Source organism: Harmonia axyridis, chromosome 6, assembly GCF_914767665.1.
Source record: "Harmonia axyridis chromosome 6, icHarAxyr1.1, whole genome shotgun sequence".
In the NCBI taxonomy this organism is placed as follows: Eukaryota; Metazoa; Arthropoda; class Insecta; order Coleoptera; family Coccinellidae; genus Harmonia; species Harmonia axyridis.
In genome coordinates, this window is record NC_059506.1 from 7307935 (window position 1) to 7333294 (window position 25360).

General features: G+C 34.5%; 1 protein-coding gene across 3 annotated transcripts in view; it reads left to right on the top strand.

Annotated features, from left to right (window-relative positions):
• LOC123682716 (inactive rhomboid protein 1) overlaps window positions 1–25360 on the top strand; it is a 267242-nt gene that overhangs the window by 166361 nt on the left and 75521 nt on the right. For all 3 annotated transcript variants that reach the window (XM_045621474.1, XM_045621475.1, XM_045621476.1), the window contains one exon: window positions 22200–22694. In XM_045621474.1, the coding sequence (XP_045477430.1) occupies window positions 22200–22694 (495 nt within the window). The remainder of the gene's footprint in view (window positions 1–22199; window positions 22695–25360) is intronic.

Sequence of the window (25360 nt, forward strand, 5' to 3'; positions counted from 1 at the left end):
CAGGAGCTGTGGTTCCAACAAGAAGGCACAACATGTCACACAGCTCGTGCCACAATCTATTTATTGAAAGACACGTTTGGTGACCGCCTAATTTCACGTTTTGGACCTGTGAGTTGGCCTCCAAGATCTTGTGATTTAACACCACTAGAATACTTTCTGTGGGGATATGTGAAGTCATTGGTCTATGCGGATAAGCCACAAACCCTTGACCATTTGGCAGACAACATTCGCCGTGTTATTGCCGGTATAGGGCCACAAATGTTGTATAGGGCCACAAATGTTGGAAAAAGTCATCGAAAATTGGACGTTCAGATTGGACTACATCCGAGCCAGCCGTGGCGATCATATGCCAGAAATCATATTCAAAATGTAATGCCACAAGATTATCTTGCTGATAAATAAAATTCATGTCAATCGAATAATCCATCGTTGTTTTATTGCAATTTAAAGTTCTATAGCTCTAAAAAAACACCCTTTATAAGCATAATCCTGGTTATTTTCCCGATTAACTTTCCATACGGTATTGTCCACTATAGTGTGAAATATCTATGTCCTAAACGTGTCATTAGAAACAAACTTAGAGCATCATAAACAAAAACCCGTGCAATTCAACTCTTGCATTATTCCCCAAAACACAGGCGGAATAAATAACGGCGTATCACAAAAGTTTTTTATGGGGAGAATTGAGAGAGGTTTTCATTCTCAAGAGAGCATATGCGAGAAGAGGCATTATACTCGTATTCCTGACCTAATTACTGTCAATGGCGGTTGAAGAGAAAGCACCTGAATTATTTATTGCTCACCGCAGCACGTTATATTTCAAAGTTTCAGCAACCCACTAATTTGCAACTACAAGATGCTCTCGCGTCTGTTCGTGCCTTACTTCTTAGTTTTGAGGATGAAATAGTTTGATTATCCTCGTAAAGATGGCGCTGGTGAGATTATATTTTATATTCAGTCGCATTATATTACAGCTGTTAAATGTTTAATGCTGCACTGTTAATTAATCTTGCTAGTTCAGACTTGCACGGTTCTGAAGATTTTGAACTCTACTTTGAAACATACTGGATTAATGGAAGTTCTGTTGGGATTTAGTATCATAGTGTACCCAACCAGTAAAGTGAGGAGATTGGCGCACATCTCCACTTTATAGTTTCAATCAATGTAAAGAGAGAACAAATTACAATTTCTGATTCTAACAGTTGAGGTTTTCATATACTCCAGTAGATATGTACAGGGTGGGCAAATTTTGATGTTTTAGCACTACAACTTTTAAACCAGAGGAGATAGACAATATCTGATACCCCATTCTCGGTCTCTTTTTCTGAGAAACTAACAAGGGTAGTATTCATTTTTGGCCACCTCCTTTTGTTTTCGAGTTATGAGCGAAAATTGTAAAAATAGCGATATCGAAAAACATTTATATCTCCGCTGATACTGATAATAGAGCTCTGATATTAAAACATTATACAGGCCACTTTTTCACGTAGAATCCAGTGGCGTGCTCGTCTCTTCAAAAGAGTTTTTAATTACGAAGCTATGACCCAAAGTTATGTTTTTTCAAATGGGAACATTAGATTTCTGTGACATTTTTTGAAAGGTCAATTTTTCCTGATATCAAAAATATATGACATCGTATGGTTGGATCAAAATAAATAACAAAAATTGGTCAAAAACCTTTTTTTAACTAAAAGTCTCAATATTTCAACTGTTGATGCGCACTAAAAAATTGAGCTTTCTATAACAAGAGCAGTGTCCTTCCTTCGATCTGATTATTTCTATGCTTTTTACAAATTTCTACAAAATCGAATCTAGATATATTTAAAAAAAAAGTTTCGAAAATATAAATGAACTCGGAGAAAATTTCCTAGGTTGCTTGAACATAGTTTCCAATATTCATCTATTGAATTCGGTGCGAAATATTGAGAAGTTGTATCGACTGTGCATTGTGCGATTGTTGTCATTATTATATAGGTTAAATATTATTTCTTGTTTGTTCTCTTCGTAATTAAATTTTTGAGTTCAAATATATGATTTTGAACTCAAAAATTTAATTACGAAGAGAACAAACAAGAAATAATATTTAACCTATATAATAATGACAGCGTTGTATCATATGCTATTTAAAATGGATAGGTACTTGTGCGTATTCTTTCTGGAGACCTATGAAAATAATCTTCTGATACATCCAACTCATTACAACTCTTTCGATTGAAACATTCGATCTTGTAGATCTTTTCGAAATTTCCAAATCAATTTTTAGAAAAAAATTCATAAAATATAACTAGATTCGAAATTTGTAGGAATTAGTGAAAAGCATAGAAATAATCAGATTGACGGAAGGACACTGCTCTTTTTATAGAAAGGCTCATCAACAGTTGAAACCATAGAAAAATTGGAAGTCTTAGATAAAAAAAGGTTTTTGACCATTTTCAATTATTTGTATTGATACAAACCATATTATGTTATATATTTTTGGAATCAGGAAAAATTATGCTTTCAAAAAATGGCACAGAAATCTAGTGTTCCTATTTGAAAAAACATAACTTTGGGTCATAGCTTCGTAATTAAAGACCCTTTTGAAAATACGAGCACGCCACTGGAATCTACGTAAAAAAGTGCCTGTATAATGTTTATAACCTAATGAGTTTTCTACACGAACGTTCATTTTTAAACTTATAGTGCATTAAATTCTCTACAATTTTGTGTTCACAAACTTTTTCGTAAACCCAATATCAATGGAGATACATTCGATCAAAATAATAGTCCAGTAGACAAAGCAAAAAAAGTAAGGTCTGCTGGATAAAATTCCGAACTTGATGAAACTTCTACAGGTTGTTCGGGGGTGTTTTGGATTCTGTCAAGTTATCCAACACAAGAATTCTGTGCTAACTTGAGGAGGGACAAAGAACCCCAACATTTTCGGACTTTTTTCGGTTTTTTTTTGCTTATAACTTTCAACTGATTATAGTTGATTATAGTTATGGTTAGTTATGGTTATTGAAATTATTCATTATATAATCGTAACGGATACCAACTCGAGCATGGAAAATATATTTCGATTATATGAACCTCTTCGCTCGACGTAGTTCGCGAAACACTCGAGCTGCGCTCTCGTTATGTTTCGTGAACTACGTCTCGTGAATCGGTATATGATCAAATATGGGCTATCTTCTTGTGATATTATAACTGATTATCAGATTTTTTATACTGTGTAATAACCTACGGGAGTGTTTGACACAAATGAGAGGATAACTAACAATGGTATGTTTTTTTTATACATATAAGGTTTTAATTGCATGGTTTTCCAATAGGAATTATTATAATAGCAACACTGTGTATTATTTTTGATGTCCCTCATGTCATTTGTGTAACAATAGGATGAATAGTGAAGAAGCACTGATTTTGATGAAAAAAATTCAACGATTTCATAACGTACTTCAAGCGTGCTTTTTTCAATGGTTAAATGGCATAACCTACTGAACACAAATGACATTACAAATGTCAACAAATAATCACAGTGTTGCCCGCATGACCATTTTCAGTTCTTTTATTTCTATTGGAAAACTAGTTATATCGAAATTCCAATACACGAAAATTTAGATCACAGCGTCCAATAATTTCGAAATGCGTTTGTTTTAACCCCAAGCTGATTGTCATCGTTCACACCCATATATCACACCGCAACGTACCGTTTTTTATTTTCGTGTAATTCAGCCGAAATTGTAGACTACAAACACAACATTAAATGAAGCGGTTCGCGCTGAGAAACAGATCCCCATTCCCGGATTATTTCGCTGCCCTTTGTGTCCGAGATAATGAAATCTCGCGGTGATCCAGCAAATTAAACCTGCCCCTCGCCGAGCCGCGGCTTCAGCTGGACGTGTTTCGATCCGACCTTTTCCAATGCTGGATTGGTGAAACTGATAATAAATCTTGGTTCGACCGTAGAATGGGCACCACTCTTTTGTCCTCTCAGTAGTTTTTAGTGTCTGACGCACTTTAAGCGGCCCACAGATGAGCAACACAAAGTTGCCAACCAAGTTGTCAACTAGGTTAGCAACCATAGAGTAATAAACATAGGTAGAGGCAGTATGCGCAATTTTTACATGTCCCCAACATGCTTATACAGTACAACTTCGATAGTTCGGACAGTCGCTAGCCCGGACAATCCAGTATTCCGGACACTGCTGGGATTCGGGCATTTTGAAATTTTTACCTCTGAAATCCGGGCGCGAAAATATTCATTCATCAAAATAGCATTTTCCTGTCTATACATGTAAAAAACGGTTGGAAACAGCGTGGCGGCAGCATCTTTCATTCTGCACTTTGTTTTTGAGCGTGCCGGACGCAATGGCTCCAGTCAAATGATCACATAAGACACTTACACTCACAGAAAAGTCTAGCTATCAGGTGGACTGAGAAGAATAATTTTACCCTTGAAGATTTATAGCTTTTGAAAAGGCTTAAAGATAAGGCAATTGATATAGATGCATTCAAAAAGGTCCAAGCTAAAATTGATATGTATTTTTCAAAAAAGTAGAAGATATTTCATTTTGCATACATACATAATATATATGTATACAATATTATAAATACTTACATGTACATATTTACATAACGTGTTACATGTACTTAGGAGTTTAGTTCAGTTTTGTTTTATTTTATGAGAAAATAATATTTTTTTTGTGACTTGATTAATAAACCTTATTTTGATAATTTATAAGTTGCTTTATTTCTTAAATTAAAATCACTCCAGTAATCCGGACGCCTCAATAATCCGGACAGGTACCGGAACGATATCTGCCCGGACTACTGAAGTTATACTGTATTACGTTATCAGATTTTGATTCCTTTTCAAATCCACAAATTCACTATATCATTATGAATGTATATTTTATTGAATGGAATTATTTAAGCGATTCCCGATTAAATATGAAAATTTGAATATTTGGAATCCTATATTTTCCTAATTGTCGAATTTGTAATAAGCAGAATATTTATTATTTTCTGTATCTACCTGCTGAAATCCAAGATTTGGCAACTTTTGCTCTCCTAGTGTCATCGGTTGTTTCACGTCGTTTGACGCGCTTGAAGTTTGTTTTCTGAATTTCCGATATAATTAGGTATTTATTTCAATATATTTTGAAATAATATGAAACGATGATTCACTATGGGACATAAGAAGTGCTTTCTTTGTGGAGAAACTCGCGAATTGATTGAAATGTCGTTTCATTGAAATGTTTTTGTTTTCTGAATTACTGATATATTTAGGTATTCATCTCAATATATTGAGTGAAATATCGTATCACTGGTATGTTTTCATTTCCGCGCGCTTCATGTCAAATTTGATAGTTCATGTTGGGGACAAAATTTGCTTACCGAAAATGACATATGCTCCCTCTATCTATGTTTATTATTCTGAGTTGGCAACCTAAAGTGGGTGAAAATAGAGCTTGCCAATCAGGTTTTCAACATCATTTCAGTGGAGATCCGTCGAATGAACTAGTCAATTGAGTTGTAGAAATTATTAGAAAATGGAGGAAGTACTTTCATTATGTATAATGATGAACGAGTTTTCATAAAAAATATGAAAATATACATGGAAAAAAATTTAGTCTGATCAATTTCACAAAATGATATTAATTTTTCTGAGGCAAATGAATCGATGACCTTGTCGTTTTCAATATTAATTTCCTTCCACTCTCTCCTGAATTGTGGAGTCCTCCAAAATACATATGCACCACGTATAGTTGCCAATATTTTCCAAAGTTTATAAATATTGTAAAACTATTCTTAATTTACATTCTCTGAGTGTTTCGATGTTTTTCCTCTAATATAAAATCGTCCTCCACAATATACTTGTGTGTTTTTCACAATAAACTGATTGGATCAAAACATACGCTAACCTTAGGTAGATCTACCCTAGACGAGTCCAAAAATCCTGATAGGTCTAACCTTCCCCATAGCCGAGATACAGGGTGGTTTATTAATTCACCAATATTTTCAATTCCTTATAACTTTTGAACCCCCCAGTATATTTGATTGATATTTGGAGCACACAATTCACTCCATTAGGTCCATCGATTAATCTTTAAACTAATTAAAAAATCAGGTCCGTATTAGAAAAATATGAGATTTTTCACAAGCTGAGATTCAACACCATTTTGAGTGGAATATTGGAATTTGATGGAACTATTCAGAAAGAGCAGAAATTTTTCAATGAGGATCCGTAGACTTTAATGTCTTGCACGTCATTCAACTCATCGAAAATTTCGGCCAAGAATTTAGTTCAATAGAGGAATTTCACTAATTTCTCGAAAAAACGTAAATTGAGATTAAATTGGAGAATTTTATTGTTTCGCTGATTGAATATTTGAATTTCCTGATATTCGGAAAAATTTTCTGAAGTATTTTCCAGAAACGCATGGTTTGATTCGTGACAAATTAGCAACAATGAATAAATAACTAAACACAAATGAATGAACAAATAAACCATTTTAAAAGATGTAATTCGAAAGGACAATCATTTTCCTCGATACACGTTTTTGCCCTTTTCAAATTATGTCGAATAGCCTTTTTTATCATGTCTGGATTATCACGGATCTTATTGCATGCAACTTCGATACGTTGTGAGAGAATTTCTTAACCTCATATTACAAACGAATTAAAATTTTTATACGTCGATTCCAGATTCAATTCCAGATTATTTCCTGAATAGGTTGAATTGATAATCATTCGAGATTCTTCCTGAGAATTTCAAGCCCCTAAGTCTGTTCGAGAGTTATCGTATTTACGAAAAGATGGTTTATCGAAAAGGATTGGTTAACAATGTACATCGTTTGAAGCTATTCTAGGCTCAAAATTCGAAAATAACAGACATTGTGATGAAGCGATCTTTCCAGGTCACGAATACTCGAAAAGATCAACAAAATCCAAATTTTATGTGCATAAAACCATGCAATAAATTATCATGTGATATAGGAATATTTGGATACGCCAAATTTCGAATGGAGGTAGGAATATGTTGTATAAAAAAACAATTTATGACGAGCTGAATATCGTTTCTGAACTGTCGAAGATAAATCTCCTCGTGAAAGTTATTGAACGGATATGTGTTATATTGTGACAATAACTTGTGTTTGATATTTAATGCTGGATGTGCTCTATGCTTCAAAACTTTAAATATCAGCAACGTCATCAGCAATTTCATGGGAATTCTGTTTTATTAGTGAAAAAATAGGTATATTTGAGAGATTTCAACTATCCATGGAGAAATAAAACTACTAATTTCAACTATTTACTGCTTCAAGGAACTCACAATAAACATATTGTATTAATTCCATGTAATCCAACGTTAATTGCCTCAGTAGAATTAGAACGCTTCTTTGATTTGTTTTTTTCCCTTCATATCCTTTCTCGATATCTCATATATTCCTTTCGCGAGGAATTTTACCCGAGTAAACACGTAAATTAACTATTTCAATATTCATAAGCGGTGAGTTATCATAATTCGATCTTACAAGGAACATCAGATATTATTCACAAACTTTAATGACAGTAACACCACATTGCACTCTTCAGCAATGTCAAGTCAGTACATAAGAAAAAAATCTTATTTATGAGCTTACGATAAAAAAGTACCATAGATAACTCTTCAGTGCTGTTAAGTTACATTGAACTTATTGTTAGCAATGTAAGATTTCTAACCCCCAAAAAGGATTGAAGTACCTCTAATTTTCAACCCCTTATCTAGCACATAAATGCATGAAGACTAATGAGTGTCATTTACGAGTATCATCTTGAACTTTTGGTGAAAAAACTAAATAAAATGGACATCAGTGCTATATTTTATCTTGTGGTTTAGCTACACTTAGTCTTGATAGAAACAACATACAGTCCATTCAGGAATTACTGACATAGAAGTAGGCCATGAACGTCTAGTCGCGGCTTTATTTCTGGTTACAAAAATATCACTAAAAATTGCTATGGTTCATCATAGAAATAACCAGTTTAAATTATTTTCATCATTTTTGTATCCGAAAGATCCTGAATTTTCGAAATTACTATTATTACGAAGGGACGCATACAGTCATGATTTCATGAATTGAAATTCAGATTATATAACGTAAAAATATAGTGAAATCTCATTTCAAGGAAATCCAATGAAGAGATATATATTCATTTAAGAGTCGCCCATGAAAGATCCCTTTGAAGATCATTAAAATATGCATATTCCTTTTCACCAAAGGCTCTTCAAAAATTGTTGCATTACTGATGGACACTGGATACCAACCTGCTTGCAAAATTCTTATCAAATAACTCTTATATGGATCATTTTAACTGTGGTGTCTAAACTGGTGAAGAAAACAGAAAAAACTGGTTGATAAATTTAAATAGTGTAGCTTAGTGAATGAAAGAGCCATATTATAATAAGACAGAAATAAAATTCAAAGAATCCATTTAGTATATGAAAAATTTTGACATCACAGTTGTACTGTAACTTTCAAAATTGAAACCAATTTATCAGCCGATGTGTAAATTACTTTCTAAAGTACCTATTTATTGAAACTGACATGAATGATTGATTAAACTTGTATGAAAAATATAGGTACTATTTGTACTCGAGTTTTCTGTTTTTTATTGAAATGCTTTTATACTATCATAGTTTCTATTAAATTACATAAATTATTTTGCCCATAACAGCTTTAACTCACTCACTAAAAGCATTTTTGCATGAAATTATTTCTAATTTGTGAATTTCAAAATTTAATTGCATTCTATTATTATCTTCAAGTGGGTAAGAGGTGAAGAAATTCTTGAAGTTACTCTTCTGAATATATTTTTCGATTAAATACTCAGTAAAAATTCTATAAAGCAATTGAAATTTATTTGATTTCTGGATTACTCATTGAAGAACAAAAAACAGATATAACAATACTTAATTTCAATATAGAATATAAACTATAGATGCAATGCCAAGACTTTGTTTAGCAATCCAATTATAAAATAATTCTCTCTTCATAGATTTATAAAATCCTCATGATCACCACTGTCAAAACAAAACATCCAGGTAAAAATCCAAATATCCAGCATTCAAAATAGTGCTCCTACTTTTACCCTTGAATATACTTGAAAAACATTTTGTTTTCTTTCTAGAGTCCACTGTTGAATAATGCTGGCATTTTCAAATAACCAAGTTTCCTCCAGATAAATGAATTTCACATTTTGTTGCAAATATTTTCTGTATTCACCATAAAATCGTACTCAACTTATTATATTTTTCTGTTCATCAATAAGAATTTTCCTTTTATTAACTGTTTTGAACTTGTAACCAATTAAGTTTATGTAATGTTGTCTTTGATTGATTAAAATCCAGATGCTTTTTGGTCAAAGTTCATCCAGGCTGATATATTGGTTGCTTTTGGCTCGGCTTCTGGTAACAATCAAATCATTCAATGATTATTTGAAGGTGAAATTGTATTGCACAGGTTTTCTTCCACTAATAATCCAGGTTGTAACGACTTGCCTTCTTCTTTTTTCAAACAGTACTGTGAGAAATACTCAAATAAACTAATCAATGTGTGTTTGAAATTGATACAACTTTTAAGTTTCAAAATTTTTTCGAACAAAACAAACACAAACAAACTGAAATCTAACCTCCTGTCAATGACATTTCAAATGCCAACCCGAAATCTGCAATTCAAAATGTTACTGAATGAGCCAGTACCAACTTAATTTCGATTTTCCAAAGCCACCCGGGATGTCAATAATTCCTGAATGGACTGTAGAAACTTTATGTTGCACTTATCCGCACTCGACGATGTGCTATAATTTAAAGGCTCTTGAAGCTAACTTATAAATGCTGAAAAATGAAACGTATACAGGGTGTTTCAAATTGAGTCGGCACCATTGCTAACGCCGTTATTCTTGATGCTACGATGTCGGTTAAATGGGCAAACTAGTCGCATTTTTTGTGGTTTTCTCGATGCCAAAAACAAACAAAAAAATCGACAGTTGCGTTGTCATAATATTTCATGAAATAATATTTTTTTCAATGGAACACCCTATATCTTTTTATGCATTTCGATTCGTAATAACATTCTCAACAGCAAAGCTCATATCACCTTTCTTCCTAAAGTGGAAAATGAGCGACTTATTTTGAAATATTTATTTCTTTCACTAGTACAAAAAATGTATTTGTTTTGGCGAATAAACCTCATGATTGTCCAAACAACCTCTTTTTGTACTTATACGAATGACAATATTTTGTTAACAATAGCAAAATAAGACAGTAAAAAGAAAAAAGTGCGCTGAGATGTGAACTCGTGAAACCCGTGATCATCAGGTAGCAGTGGTAGCACCACACAATCGACACCACTAAGCTATTTGATATTAATAGACAAAACGATAATTTCCATCTTAAAGCCATTCCGCTAGCCGCATTCATTTTGTGAATCAATAGTGTCAATAGAAGGGCCCAAATATGTGTTCAACAAGAAGGCGGTGTTTTTGACCATGTACTCGATATTTTATAGTGCTTTTTCAAATCAGTTTGTTATAAATGTTCCTATTAATACAACTGTCTTATTTTCACCTTTAGGAAAAAAAGTCAAATGAGCTTTGTTGTTGAGAATGTTATTACGAATCCTAATGCATGAAAAAATATAGGGTGTCCCATTGAAAAAAATATCATTTCATGAAATATTATGACAACGCGACTTTCAATTTTTTTTTGTTTTCGGCATCGAGAAGACCACTAAAAAATGCTACTAGTTTGCCCATTTAACCGACATCGTCGCATCAATAATAACGGAGTTAGCAATGGTGCCTACTTAATTTGAAACACCCTGTATGTAAACCAATTCTTCATTTATAAAGGGTGTTTTTTTTAGAGCTATAGAACTTTAAAATGCAATAAAACAACGATGAATTATTCGATTGACATGAATTTTATTTATTCGCAAGATAATCTTGTGGCATTACATTTTAAATATGATTTCTGGCATATGACCGCCACGGCTGGCTCGGATATAGTCCAATCTGGACGTCCAATTTTCGATGACTTTTTCTAACATTTGTGACCGTATATCGGCAATAACACGGCGAATGTTGTCTTCCAAATGGTCAAGGGTTTGTGGCTTATCCGCATAGACCAATGACTTCACATAGCCCCACAGAAAGTAGTCTAGCGGTGTTAAATCACAAGATCTTGGAGGCCAATGCACAGGTCCAAAACGTGAAATTAGGCGGTCACCAAACGTGTTTTTCAATAAATCGATTGTGGTACGAGCTGTGTGACATGTTGCGCCGTCTTGTTGGAACCACAGCTCCTGGACATCATGGTTGTTCAATTCAGGAATGAAAAAGTTAGTAATCATAGCTCTATACCGATCACCATTGACTGTAACGTTCTGGCCATCATCGTTTTTGAAGAAGTACAGACCAATGATTCCACCAGCCCATAAAGCGCACCAAATAGTCAGTTTTTCTGGATGTAACGGTGTTTCGACATACACTTGAGGATTAGCTTTACTTCAAATGCGGCAGTTTTGTTTGTTGACGTAGCCATCCAATCAGAAGTGCGCTTCATCGCTAAACAAAATAAAATGGACGTAGTGCGCGATACGTATTCCGCACAGAACCATTATTTACGAGATAAAATTGCACTATTTGCAAGCGTTGTTCAGGCGTCTATTCATAATGAATTGCCAAACCAAACCAAACTGAGAATAAATCACTTGACAGCTGTTAAATCGGTAGCCATCTTGAACAGTAATGCCAACTTAAGGTTATATACCTCGAAAAAAAACACCCGTTATTTCCAAATATCATCCCAATTGAGAAGCTCGTAAACTCGAGTATCCCAAACTTTCCGCACGTCGTCACCCAAGGCCTGTATAGGTTGAGTCCATCATTCAATTTTTTTTGAACGGTCCAATCCCTTAGGTTTTTACTGGAACATCATCGTCCATCCCTCCGTCTAATTCGATAAGGAAAACATAATGCGGCTTTGTTTTATAGCGTACATTAGAAATGACAGCCCCCTTTTTATGTCGTATAACATCCGTCCTTTCTGCCTTTTTATAATACCGTTTGATGTCCTTTTCATGAGATTATCGTTATCTTACATTTAAGGGCCGGGCTATCGCATTATGAATATCATTATTGGATATAAAATTTCGGGACCAAGCAACCGTTTTTATAATTCTAGAAAAAATGTAGTGGACGCTGAATTTAATGATTCGAATAGATATAATTCTTCAGATGATCGAAATGGATTTGTGCAATGTTTATTTGAACCATAAATATATGATCAAACGTTTCTAGACATGAAGGATGTCTCTGAATTAGAGGCTCTCAAACTTAAAAAAACATTATTGACGTGAAATCAAGAGCTTTCCGTGAGTAATATATGGGCATCTAATGTTTCCGAAGAAAAATTAAAAAACACTAAGCTAAGTAATATTTGAACAAGAAAGTGTGCTGGTTTCAACAACATTTATCAATTTGACAAAATCTAACGGTGTTAAATCCAGAGTTCACCGAATATTTTAATAATCATTGATAGGCACGTGGTTAATTTGAGTGTGAAACTCAAACGTTTGATGATTTTTTCAGTTTGACAAGAAGTTTATATATCATGTTAAATTTTCTGAGAAGAGAAAAAAGGCAATTTTGTTTGTAATAGAAATTTGTATTATAACTTCAAAACTGATTGCAATAATACAGGGTGGCCATTTGAAAACGAAACAGACGAGATTACAGACGAAATAAAGTTTTTCGATAGAAATGCTCGGACAGGTCGATTTCTGTTTCGAGGGGGACAACTTAAGATGTAGGTTACGGACGCATAGCGCTTCAACCCTTGCTGCTACAACCCCCACCCCCAATTTTTGAATAGAGAAGATGGGGTGAGTGATACCTCAATTTAAAGGTATTTTTATACTGATTTCAGCACAGTAATTGTTTTTTCATTTTATGCATTAGTTCTCGAAATATTCATGCGTTAGTTAGTTAGGAAGGAAGCCACAGTCATGGTTGGTTTGAAGCTCAAAATGTCAATTTTTCACAAAACACTACAAGTGCCATGAAAACACCACTTCATTTTTAAATACTTAGTTAAGAATATTTCGAGAACTAATGCATAAAATGAAAAAACAATTACTGTGCTGAAATCAGTATAAAAATACCTTTCAAATGAGGTATCACTCACCCCATCTTCCCTATTCAAAATTTGGGGGTGAGGGTTGTAGTAGCAAGGGTTGAAGCGCTATGCGTCCGTAACCTACATCTTAAGTTGTCCCCCTCGAAACAGAAATCGACCTGTCCGAGCATTTCTATCGAAAAACTTTATTTCGTCTGTAATCTCGTCTGTTTCGTTTTCAAATGGCCACCCTGTATAAATGATTACACCAATGGATTCTACCTGTCTATAGTTTTCGTTCATATGTTTCATTTTTATAGCACCAGGAATGAAGAAGTTATGCGAACATTTCATTTCACGTCATTTCAAATTTTCTTTTAGATATAGCATAGTAGTTTAACTAATAAGGTTGTGATTTTCACCCAATTTATTTTCTCAAAAATCGAGCATGAAAATTTGCCATTAAATTCTTTTTAGCTCAACGGAATTCTTAGATCCCTTCACTAGACAACGAATTTGGGACACCCGATACAGGGTTTCAGCCAAAATAATGTTAACGAGCAAAAAACCCTAGAAGTAACATTAGATAATAATGTAACGTTACAATTGCCCACTTTGGCAAAAATTCTCGACCTGACACTCTAAAATGAATTCCTAAGGGTAGTTTCGTTTATTGGCAACGACACTACTACGCAGGTTTTCACAAATTTAATAAAATCAAAATTTACATGGTCGACCTTTTCACTCTATCCAGATTTCAAAAAATTTCGGATGAATGTTTCAAAATGTTAATTTTCTGGAAATTTTCAATGGATTGTGAGATCTGAGTACAAATAAATATTAAAATTCCAGTTCTAAAGGAGGTTCCTGTTGTTCAATATCACGAAATCAAGGAAGGTTTTTTGCCTTGATCGATATCTCAATCCCAAGGGAGCTTCTTTTCTGTGATATTTCAATCCAAAGGAAGGTTCTTCTGTGTGGTATTTCAATCCCAAGGAAGGTGCTTTGGAAGAATGAACAACGATATTAGAGTTCATGAAATAGATTTTACAACTCCGTTTCCGATTTCTAACCAAGAATTTATACAAAATCAATTATAAAATTCATCTGAACATTCATCAGAATATAAACCTCAGAAGGAGTTTTGTGGAAGTTATCTGACAACTTAAAAGAAATTTACCAAAACTGAAATATATTTCAACAAAATGTATGATACTAAAACAACTATGGTATGAAAATTATTTCATTTTCCTATTGAAATTCTTACTGTTCACTGCAAATATCAAAGTTAACACTTACATAGAATTCATCCAATTTTCGCCGATAAATTATATTAAAAAACACAAATTCAGTTATGGCCGAAATATAAAATAACAAAGGTCTCTTCGTTGAAAGTCTTGATTGAATTTTCCAGAAGATTTTCCCATTCCTTCCTCTAGGATGAGAAGTCCTGTAAATATAGTCGTTTGAAATTTTGTTTTCCTATCAAATTCGATAGAAATGAAAGATGCAAAATTTCACGGTGATCGCATCAACGGAATCATAGAAACAAAATTTCATCATTACCACTCCTCTGTTAAAGTCCACTTCTGGACGTGAGCCTCCTTTTGTTGTTTCCACTTCATTATGTCTTGTGCTGCTCCTGATCCAGTGCATTTCTCTATTTTATTTTCGAATCGTTATAATCGGCAATAAAGGCGGAATAATAAGACGTCGCATTGATTTCCAACGCTATTTTCTCCGATCCATTTATCCTAATCAATTCGAGCGCCTTCCTGGACATCCTGTTTTCGTTTGGCAACTTAATAATGAAGGGATACGTGATCATCGGAAAGTTTTATCGAATTCCTCGAGGAAATATCATACCAATAAAAGTCATAAATTATTCAGCGAAATGTCCCATCGTACGCCAGATCGATAAACATCAGGATTCCATAAACAGTAAGAAACAGTCCTGTAACAGCTTGTTTACGACGTGAACAAGCTGATAGGTCATGAAAGTTCGACGAATTGGAGGAACTTGTGCGGAACCATAAGCGTTATATAAAAATTAAGTTGGCGAACCTGCCGCTTTTCCCCAAGGTACAATAATTCCCCTTCCGTGGTTACGCCTGGAAATTCAGTTTCATAATGAAAACGGTGTTGTAGGAATTTATTTCCACGAAATGGCAGAAGGAAGTCAGGGAATGGAAACCGGTTATTGTGATGGAACATAATAGATGTCGTCTTGACATATTGAAAAATGAGGTTTTCCCTGGAATTGTATGTTTATTTTTTTTTACGTATAAGTATATCAACAACGACACAAACTGATGATGAGACTCTTCGGAATGTGTGTTGTTGGTATAGCTTCAGAAAATTTGCTATCTTCTTTTCTGGTTTCTTTCAGTATTCGAATAACTTGAATTGTTCCAATTCGGTGTGTCATATATTGCATTTGATATTGAATTAGTCTTGTACACATCTATATGGTGGGGATAACCACAGCCACCTTAATAGAACAATAAAGTTCAGTTGGGTACTAGACTTTGTATTATTGAGTTATAAAATATATTATACGGTGTTTCCCCTCCTCTGACTAAACTTGTTTCCGTTCGATTTACAGGGTGAGGATCATTGAATTCAGGGGACCAATTTGGACAATGATTAGTCTGAGTACAAAGATTATTGGAAATTAACATTTCGTTAAATGTATAAAAACTGAGAACTTCAACAGTTTGTTCTGACGGTTAATACAATTTTATAATAGACTTTTGAGTGTTTACTCCTCTAAATAAACTGACATTGATGAAGTCTATATATGTATATACAGGTTGGATAAGTCCAAATTGGACTCCTAATTTCAATAGTCTTAACCCTGTAAATCGAACTGCAACATGTTTACCCAGAAACGAAAGCAACTCCAAAAGAAGAGAGGGATACATAGGTTACAAATTTTCTGAAGTTAAATAGGCGTACAACTTTGCTTCCGCCGTTTTTTTCCGAAATTCGAAGCTTTATTGTGAAAACCTGGTGATACATTCATGATTCAAAGTGTTGTCCATCCTGGCCACTACTTTCTCCCATCTCTCGGGCAGCGTACGCATCCATCAGCGTTGAAAAAATTGGTCATCATTTGAAGCGATCCACGAATCGATTCCAAAGTACTGGTCAGCCAGTGTTTAGAATTAGTATAATCAGTTTGAACCCTATCATACTGCGCCTATGGGTTTCATAGATTTTTCTAGAAACTGTAGGGCCGTGTGCAACCAACCCCACTTGACACCCTGCGAGTCTATGCAGGAACGCAAGTTATTTAGTTCATTATACAGTCCACTAACATAAGCATATAATGTAACCACAGAAGTGAATATATTATTCGTTAACAAATAGCGTTCTTTATCGTAACATAAAGTTGAGAAAATACCCAACAGCCAGGCCGTGTGCCATCAATCGAAACAAGTGATAGTCCGAGGGAGCAACGTCTGGAGAATACGGCGGGTGGAGTAGGACTTCAACTTTTCCAAGTATGTCTCGACCACTTTCGCAAATGGGGTCGCGAATTGTCATGCTGTAAAATCACTTTATCATACCTCTCGTTGTATTGCGGCCGTTTGTCTTTCAATGCTCGGCTCAAACGATTTGATTGTGTTCAATAACGGTCGCCTGTGATTGTTTCAGTCGATTTTAACAATTCAAAATATACTACGCCAAGCTGGTCCCACCAAATACTGACATGGAAGCATGACCGGGATGTCCCCATGATTTTCTGCGCTTGGGATTATCGAAATGAACCCATTTTTCGTCTCAAGTCACAATGCGAGGCAAGAATTCCTTTCGTCTTTACCTTGCAGGCAGCTGTTCAACATCTCTTGGCTTCTACTTGTACGGTACTCAATTTCCTTGTTTCTGAATCATTCCCATAACTCTAAGGCGTTTTGAAATGACAATAATGCTGCCAATTCTTGTTGCGTTTGACACGAGTCTTGATCAAGTAATGCCTCCAATCGTTAAGGCGTTGAAACCACACTCAGCACGTTCTTTCACTAATAGCGGTCTCACCATGAGTATTTGAGAGCATTCGATGAGCTTCAGCCGCAGATTTTTACATATTGAAGCAGAAAATTAAAACGTCCCGCAAATGACGAGAATTTCGATCGTAAGCTGACATGTTTAATCGAGAATAACTTTATGATGTAGACAAAAATCGACTAATATTTCGACGGCGTTATGTTTACAAATACCTAAGCTTATTGTATGATACGTCCGATCTATTTATTTCGACTACCACTTACCGCTACAGCCATCCATTGCAAAACGGCGGAAGCAAAGTTGTACACCTAATATATGCCAACAAATCTTATTTTAATAAGTCTCATCATCATTAGTCGAATAAAGGTGATTTGTATGCGTAAAGAGAATAATGGGAAATTAACAATATCACTTTGTTATATTTATGAAAACTAAGATAGAACGATATAAACACTAAAAAGTCTGTTACCCTTTGTAAGAAGAATATGCACACCAACCCACTCAACAAGACATTAGAGATGATGGAATTCTGAAATTGACTTTCTAATTCCTTTATAAGCATCCATAATTGTCGTAGAGTTGGTACACAAATTGAAGTTGAGGAGGCAATTTCAAATATATTTCCAACAGAAGTGTCATGATGCAATAAATGATCAGAGATATAGTTCATCATAAATTAGCGCCAGCTGTGTCATTCATGTGAAGAGAGATTCTGTTGGGGTAACGCATAATGTTAAGCTGAATATCACATACATCTACCGAACTGCCATATTAGTGTTGATTAGGAAGCTTCCTTCACCTCCTAGAATTTGCAATATACATACAATTTGTGGTTCATGATTTTGTGTTGATTGTGCATAATTTTCTACCTTATGCATTCCACATACATTATGTCGAGGATAACTTCATTTGAAAAGCCCGTCAGATAGATTTTCCGAATTCTTGTTGATGCTAAGATGGCACAACTGTTTTCTGTCAGATTATGTGAAGTGTGTTTTGCGACATTCGCGATACAAATATAGAACTGTCCCGAAATGCGTTTCAATTATAATGTCGTTGTCGAGTTCTGTGTTTTTGCAGAATTATTCTATTGAAAACTGATTGAATTTGATTCAGGATAACGAATCTGACAACGATATTGTCATCATCAAAAATGAAAAGTTACTGTTACTCCTAGTTTCTGAAGACGACGACAAAGATTTCGAAATGTTCGTTAAATGCTTTTGAAGGTTTTTGTTTCAGATGAAAGTGTGGTTATCACAACTTCAGTAGAATATTTTGTTCACGGAGAACTCAAAAAACTTCATATAGACTACCAATTTTGTTTATTTGTTTATTTTATTTGTTTTATGAAATCACTTCCAAAAAATTCCAAAGAAAATGTCTGGTTAGCCAAAGGAGCTGTTACTGCTTGGGAGATTATTTTCGTAATTAATTTTTTTATCACAACCGAAGCTGTAAATCTTTAAGAAATTTACGAAAATCACGAAATAATTTTTTTTTTGAGTTGAACTGGCGCCCAATTTGCCGCCGATAGGTTACTTGTTTTCGATACTTATTTCCTTAGTCCGATTTTTATTCACCAGAGGGCGTAGAGGAAAAGATAATGCGTATTTTATTTCAATCCGAACACGATATTCATAACGTTCAAACGTAATCATAAACTTTTACTTTTGTGATTCATTTAAGTGTAGAAAATTAGTGAAAAAAATTAATAAAAATTGTTTTTGAAATTAAGAAAGCTCTATTTCTGGCAATTATTTTGAATACACATAACAAGACTTGTCTGAAATTTACCAACTTTCGGTAGTTTTTCGGTACATCTCGATAATTGAAAATAATTATCATTTACTTGAAGAAATAAAAATCAGCGGATCATTTATAAGGTTTATATCAGTATGCTATTGTAATGCATAATCACTTGAGTTCGAAACTGCAGGGTCGTTAGTATCCAATTTTTTTGTAACAAAAACATGAAGAGTATATAAATATTAATAACAATTTAGGGATTAGATAAATCTCAGTGTTGCCCGAGGAAATGTGAACAGGGCATCATACATCTCAAAATATGATACAAGAGCACAGATAAAAACCTCAGAAGAAAATCTGTCTCCCGTATAGCTGATTGGTTTGTATATCTGTTTACAGAATAATCTGATTCATTTTGAAAGGCTTTTTTTTCATCCAAACAAAATCTTTTTATCCTTCCACTTCATCAAATTTGACAAACGCATATGTTATAATTAAATCTGAAAACAAGAAATAAATAACCAAAAATGAGGGATTAATGTTATAATTTTCATTACGTACCACATTGAATGATGACAATTGGCTTCACTATAATGAATTGAAAAATGCGAGAGAGAATCATTGTGACATATCTGGACCAAAGAGTTTTAGGGGGTTTATTTGTATCACTGACCAAAATATTAGAGAATTTAAAAGCAATTAAATATACTCCGCCAATTTCACCTTTTCCGACCAACTCAACATTACTAACTGATGATTTTTCAATATAACAAGGCAGATCATAAAGAGTACTCAATAGGTATAGGTAATACACTCAGGTGCGAAAAAAAGCAACAAGTTGATATTTGTTTGAATTGGAAGTCTGATAGCTTTCTTATTGTTATTCAATTCTCATAATTATTCCAGTAAACTGTAGATGAAATTATTAATTTAATCTTGCATATTCAATATTCTGTTAAATACTGGCTTATAAGTCACTACACAGGGCTGAACAGAAGTTTGTTGTTAAAACCTAATTTCGAAACAATTTCCAATTGTCATCTTTTTCAACATTTTGCTTTTCGATTTATGGCTATGCACTTGTTCATATTTAAAGAGCAAATAAACATTATATCCAATTGAAAGAAATGAAGAAAGTTTTACGATATGACTTAGCTCATTGTGCTATAATGATAGTAAAAGCTCACTTTATGAGTCTATCAATGAGAAAGTAACAATATGTTGTTCAGTTATAAAGATTATCAATCAGTTCAAAATGCATTTATGCAAACTTATTGAATTCGATTCATCTATTGTGTAGTGTGAATAACCAAAAGGAATCCAGATAAATATTTTCTTATTCACTGCCTCCATACGTGGGTTCATACTATCGATTAGGTTTCTAATAGCATCTTGAGGAAAATTTCAGTTTTACAATAAACCGTTTATTTCTCTCTTAAAAATGAACAAGTGCACTTGAAATCATTAATCAAAAAACAAAATGTTTTGGAAGAAATGGATCTTGATGAAACTTGGCAATTAAAAAAATTTTACCAAGAAATTATTTCACAGGATGTTTCAAAATAAAGTTTAACAACAAACTTCTAATTAACCCTGTATAATGATCAATAAGCCAGCAATTAATGAAAGATTGAATATGCAAATTTAAATTAATAATTTTATCTACAGATGACTGAAAATAATTTGAAAATTCAACTAAAAATAAGAAAGCTATAAGTCTTCAATTTTACCAAATATCAATTTGTTGCGTTTTTTTTCCCTTGGGTTTATATGAGTTTTTCTTCAGTTGCCGAATTGGTTTCTTGAAGAAGAATCACGTCCACTATCTATGGCCGATTTGGACAAGAAATCACTTCTGTTCTTAGAAATCTCTTCAATATTTAAGCGAATAATACTAAATTTGCTTCCAATTCGGGAGGGTTTCTTCAGCCAGAACCGATTCTCCTAGCGGTGATTTTCGAATCCTCAGGTGAATCAGGATCGATACAGGTCTCAAATATTGGAGAATCATCTCCCTGGTTTTCCATTGGAAAACAACATAAATATAGGGTGTTTTTTTCGAGATATATAACTTTAAGTTGACATTACTGTTCAAGATGGCGACCGATTTAACAGCTGTCAAGTGATTTATTCTCAGTTTGGTTTGGCAATTCATCATGAATAGACTCACGCCTGAACAACGCTTGCAAATAGTGCAATTTTATTTCGAAAATAATGGTTCTGTGCGGAATACGTATCGCGTACTACGTCCATTTTATTTTGTTTAGCGATGAAGCGCACTTCTGGTTGAATGGCTACGTCAACAAACAAAACTGCCGCGTTCGGAGTGAAGCTTATCCTCAAGTGTATGTCGAAACTCCGTTACATCCAGAAAAACTGACTGTTTGGTGCGCTTTATGGGCTGGTGGAATCATTGGTCCGTACTTATTCAAAAACGATGATGGCCAGAACGTTACAGTCAATGGTGATCGGTATAGAGCCATGATTACTAACTTTTTCATTTCTGAATTGAACAACCATGATGTCCAGGAGCCGTGGTTCCAACAAGACGGCGCAACATGTCACACAGCTCGTGCCACAATCGATTTATTGAAAGACACGTTTGGTGACCGCCTAATTTCATGTTTTGGACCTGTTAATTGGCCTCCAAGATCTTTTGATTCAACACCGCTAGACTACTTTATGTGGGGCTAGGTAAAGTCATTGGTCTATGCGGATAAGCCACAAACCCTTGACCATTTGGAAGACAACATTCGCCGTGTTATTGCCGATACACGGCCACAAATGTTGGAAAAAGTCATCGAAAATTGGACGTCCAGATTGGACTACATCCGAGCCAGCCGTGGCCATCATATGCCAAAAATCATATTTAAAATGTAATGCCACAATATTATCTTGCGGATAAATAAAATTCATGTCAATCGAATAATCCATCGTTATTTTATTGTAATTTAAAGTTCTATAGCTCTAAAAAAAACACCCTTTACAAAGTGAAAATGACATAATCTTGACAAATATGATCAATTGATAATTAGTAACTACTGAAACAGGTCAAAAGATATGCCTTATTCTAGATCGCTTTCATCGACCGACCACGCTAATGCCAATCCAATTCACGTTATCTCTTTCAACTCTGCCGCAACAGTTCGCATGAATAAATAAACAAATAAAACGCGTCTCTATCCTAGGACGACAGTGATAGATCGAAATCCGATGACACGCCATTTCGCGCTTCATAAAACCCTATACGTTTCCAATTGGACGCATTTCTCATCCAGCATTTTCGTTGCAGGCGGTCTTCACCGGCGCAAATGAACCAGGGCCAGCCGCAGCAACCCCAGGCGCAGCCACAGCAAGAACAATCGGCGGCGGCTGCCGCCTCCAGCAGCAGCAGCAGCAACGTCAACCAGGCCGCCGACAATGACCAGACGGCGGAAGCGTCGATCGCATCGAATGACTCCAAAACGACGGTGCAGACCACCCCTCAGCCCCCCATCGTGAGGACCACTGCACAATTGCCGGTGCATTCCAGGGCGGTGTCGATGCCGGCGTCGTCGACCGCCGACGTCGACAGGATCCAGAGGCCGCCGAAGAACAGGGGCGGCGTCAACTATTCGCAGAGCGAGAGGATACCGAACAGGCCGACCCTGGAGAGATCGGTGTCGAAGAAGGAGATGATCAAGAATTATATCAAGAAGGAGACGGCCACGTTTTTCGGGGTCGGGGAGGATAACGAGGCCGAACAGCATAATCTGTGGTTGGACAGGAGGAAACGGATGGCTTCTAGGTGAGGTTTTGCTCTGAGAATGAAGGTTCTTTGGTAAAAAGAAACAGAATTCCTTATTTAAATGCCAATATTTTGAACTTATATTAATTCTTCGTCAAATCAATTCAAGAACCATCTTTAATTTCATTCTTTCAAGCCTCATTCAGGTTATACATGGTGTTTCATTGGTAAACGAAAATTTAAACAGCGAATAGAGCATACCAAATCTTATAATGGTAGTAAGAAAGAATTTGTAATAAAAGAAAACTGTATTGATTGAATTGAAGGTAAGGAAAGAGTTGAATAAGTTTTTTTGATATCAGAAGTATTAGTTACTCAGTAACAGACTCCGTTGGGTTCAACAAATTCAAGTTGATTGATATGTCATTCTCGTCCTTCTTAGTAGCCAACAAATTAGTAATATCTCGGCTCTAAGACTGCTGATGATTCATAGGTAATAAAGAAACAAAATTCCTTAACGAAGTGCCAACTTTTAGAACTTATATTAATTCTTCATCAGATCCATTTAACTGTTTCTTCTTTGGACTTTTTTTCCATTTATTTTTTTTGTGCTTCATTCAGGGTATTTCATTGGTAAAGGGAAAATTTCAAACAGCGAATAGAGCACACCTAATCTTATTATGGTAGTAAGAAAGAATTTGTAATAAAAGAAAACAGTATTGATTGCATTGAAGGTAAGTTGAAGAAGTTTTGTTGATAGCAGAAGTATTAGTTACTAAGTAACAGACTCCGTTGGGTTAACCAAATTCAATTTGATTGATATGTCATTCTCGTCCTTCTTAGTAGTCAACAAATCAGTAATATCTGGGCTCTAGGACTGATGATGGTTCATTGGTAATAATGAAACAAAATTCCTTAATGAAATGCCAACTTTTTGAACTTAAAATAAATCTTCATTAGATCCATTTGACTGGTTCTTCTTTGAACCTTTTTTTCATTTAATTCTTTTGAACTTCATTCCGGGTGTTTCATTGGTAAAGGGAAAATTTTGAACAGCGAATAGGGCACACCTAATCTTATAATGGAAGTAAGAAGGAATTTGTAATGAGAGAAAACAATATTGATTGAATTGAAGGTAAATTCAATTTGATTGATATGTCATTCTCATCCTTCTTAATAGTCAACAAATTAGTAATATCTCGGCTCTAGGACTGATGATGGTTCATTGGTAGAAAACACAAAATTCTTTATTGAAATGCCAACTTTTAGTTCTTCATCAGATCCATATAACTGGTTCTTCTTTGAACTTTCTTTCATTTCATACTAACAAGCCTCATTCAGGTTATACAACTTCGACTTGAAAAAATGCCAATATTGCTGGAAGTCTATTACGAAAGTAATAGACTTTTTTTAAATGGCTTCTGATGATGGTAAATATTCATTGGTAAAAAAGAACAAAATTCCTCATTGCAATGCCAACTTTTTGAACTCATATACAGGTATATCCTAATGAAGAACTACTCTAAGGTCGAAACGTTGGCATTGTGATGAGGGTTTTTGTTTTTTATTCCAATGAACCATCATCAATCGTAGAGCGGAAATTACTGATTTGTTGACTACTAAGAAGGACGAGATTGACATATCAATAAATTTGTATTTGGTAAACCCAAATGAGTCTGTTATACTTGGTAACTAATACTTCAACTATCAAAACTTCTTCAACTCGTTCCTCTCCCTCAATTCAATTCAATTCAATTTATTCATCAATAGATATAAATATACATCAGACAAAAACTTCACTTGCAGAAATATTCAGCCTAAGCAAGCTTGTATGCTCTCATTATCTGCTTCAACAACTGATGAACATTCTCCCCAGTTATACAAAAAATCAATACATTTGTTGAAAGAGAAACAACAAAAATGTAGATTACCAATTGAAAGGCATAACAAGCCTAAGAAATGCAAAAAAAACAGAAAACAAAAAATGTTATGGCTTCGAATCTATCAGAATTAACAATTACATAAATTCGGAGATGATATCTGAAAATTTTACTTTTTACATTGGTTGTTGATTTAAGTTCTTGGGAGAGGAGGTTATAAATTTTTTTTATCAAACTCCAAGGCATTTAAGTATAACATCAAATCATCACAATTTTTTCGTATACTACGTATATTAAAATGTACCATATTCATATTCGATAGACATATCGAATTCAATCTCCTTTCTAGCATCATCAACACTAAAATATTTGTTCTCTGTGTCATCCAATTCTGATTCGAAGCAATCCATTAAACAACTACAATACCAAAAATAGTAAAAACATAGTAAAAAAAATTCCGCAATCAAACTCTACGACAATTGTAGGCAGTATGTACAGTGCATCCCATTTTGGGTGAGACTGCCAGGTTTCTCGCTTGTTATTTAAGAAAGAGCCTTGCGGTTTTCACGTTCCTGTCCTACTTTTTCGTGAAACTCAAGTTGGTCTAATCAGATTTTGTATAACTGTTTCCGTTCAAGAGATACAGGGGGATTTTGGAAATTGATACTTTTCGGACCCCTCCTTTATCTCCGAAGTTATTAGAAATAATGCTGAGGTGAAAACTACGTCTGAATCAGAATTTTGCGTAGAATCCAGTGGCGAACTCAATTTTTTTTTTCGGGGTATGGTTTCGAAGATTCAGCACAAACCTATATTTTTTTTAATGGAACACCCTATATATCATTA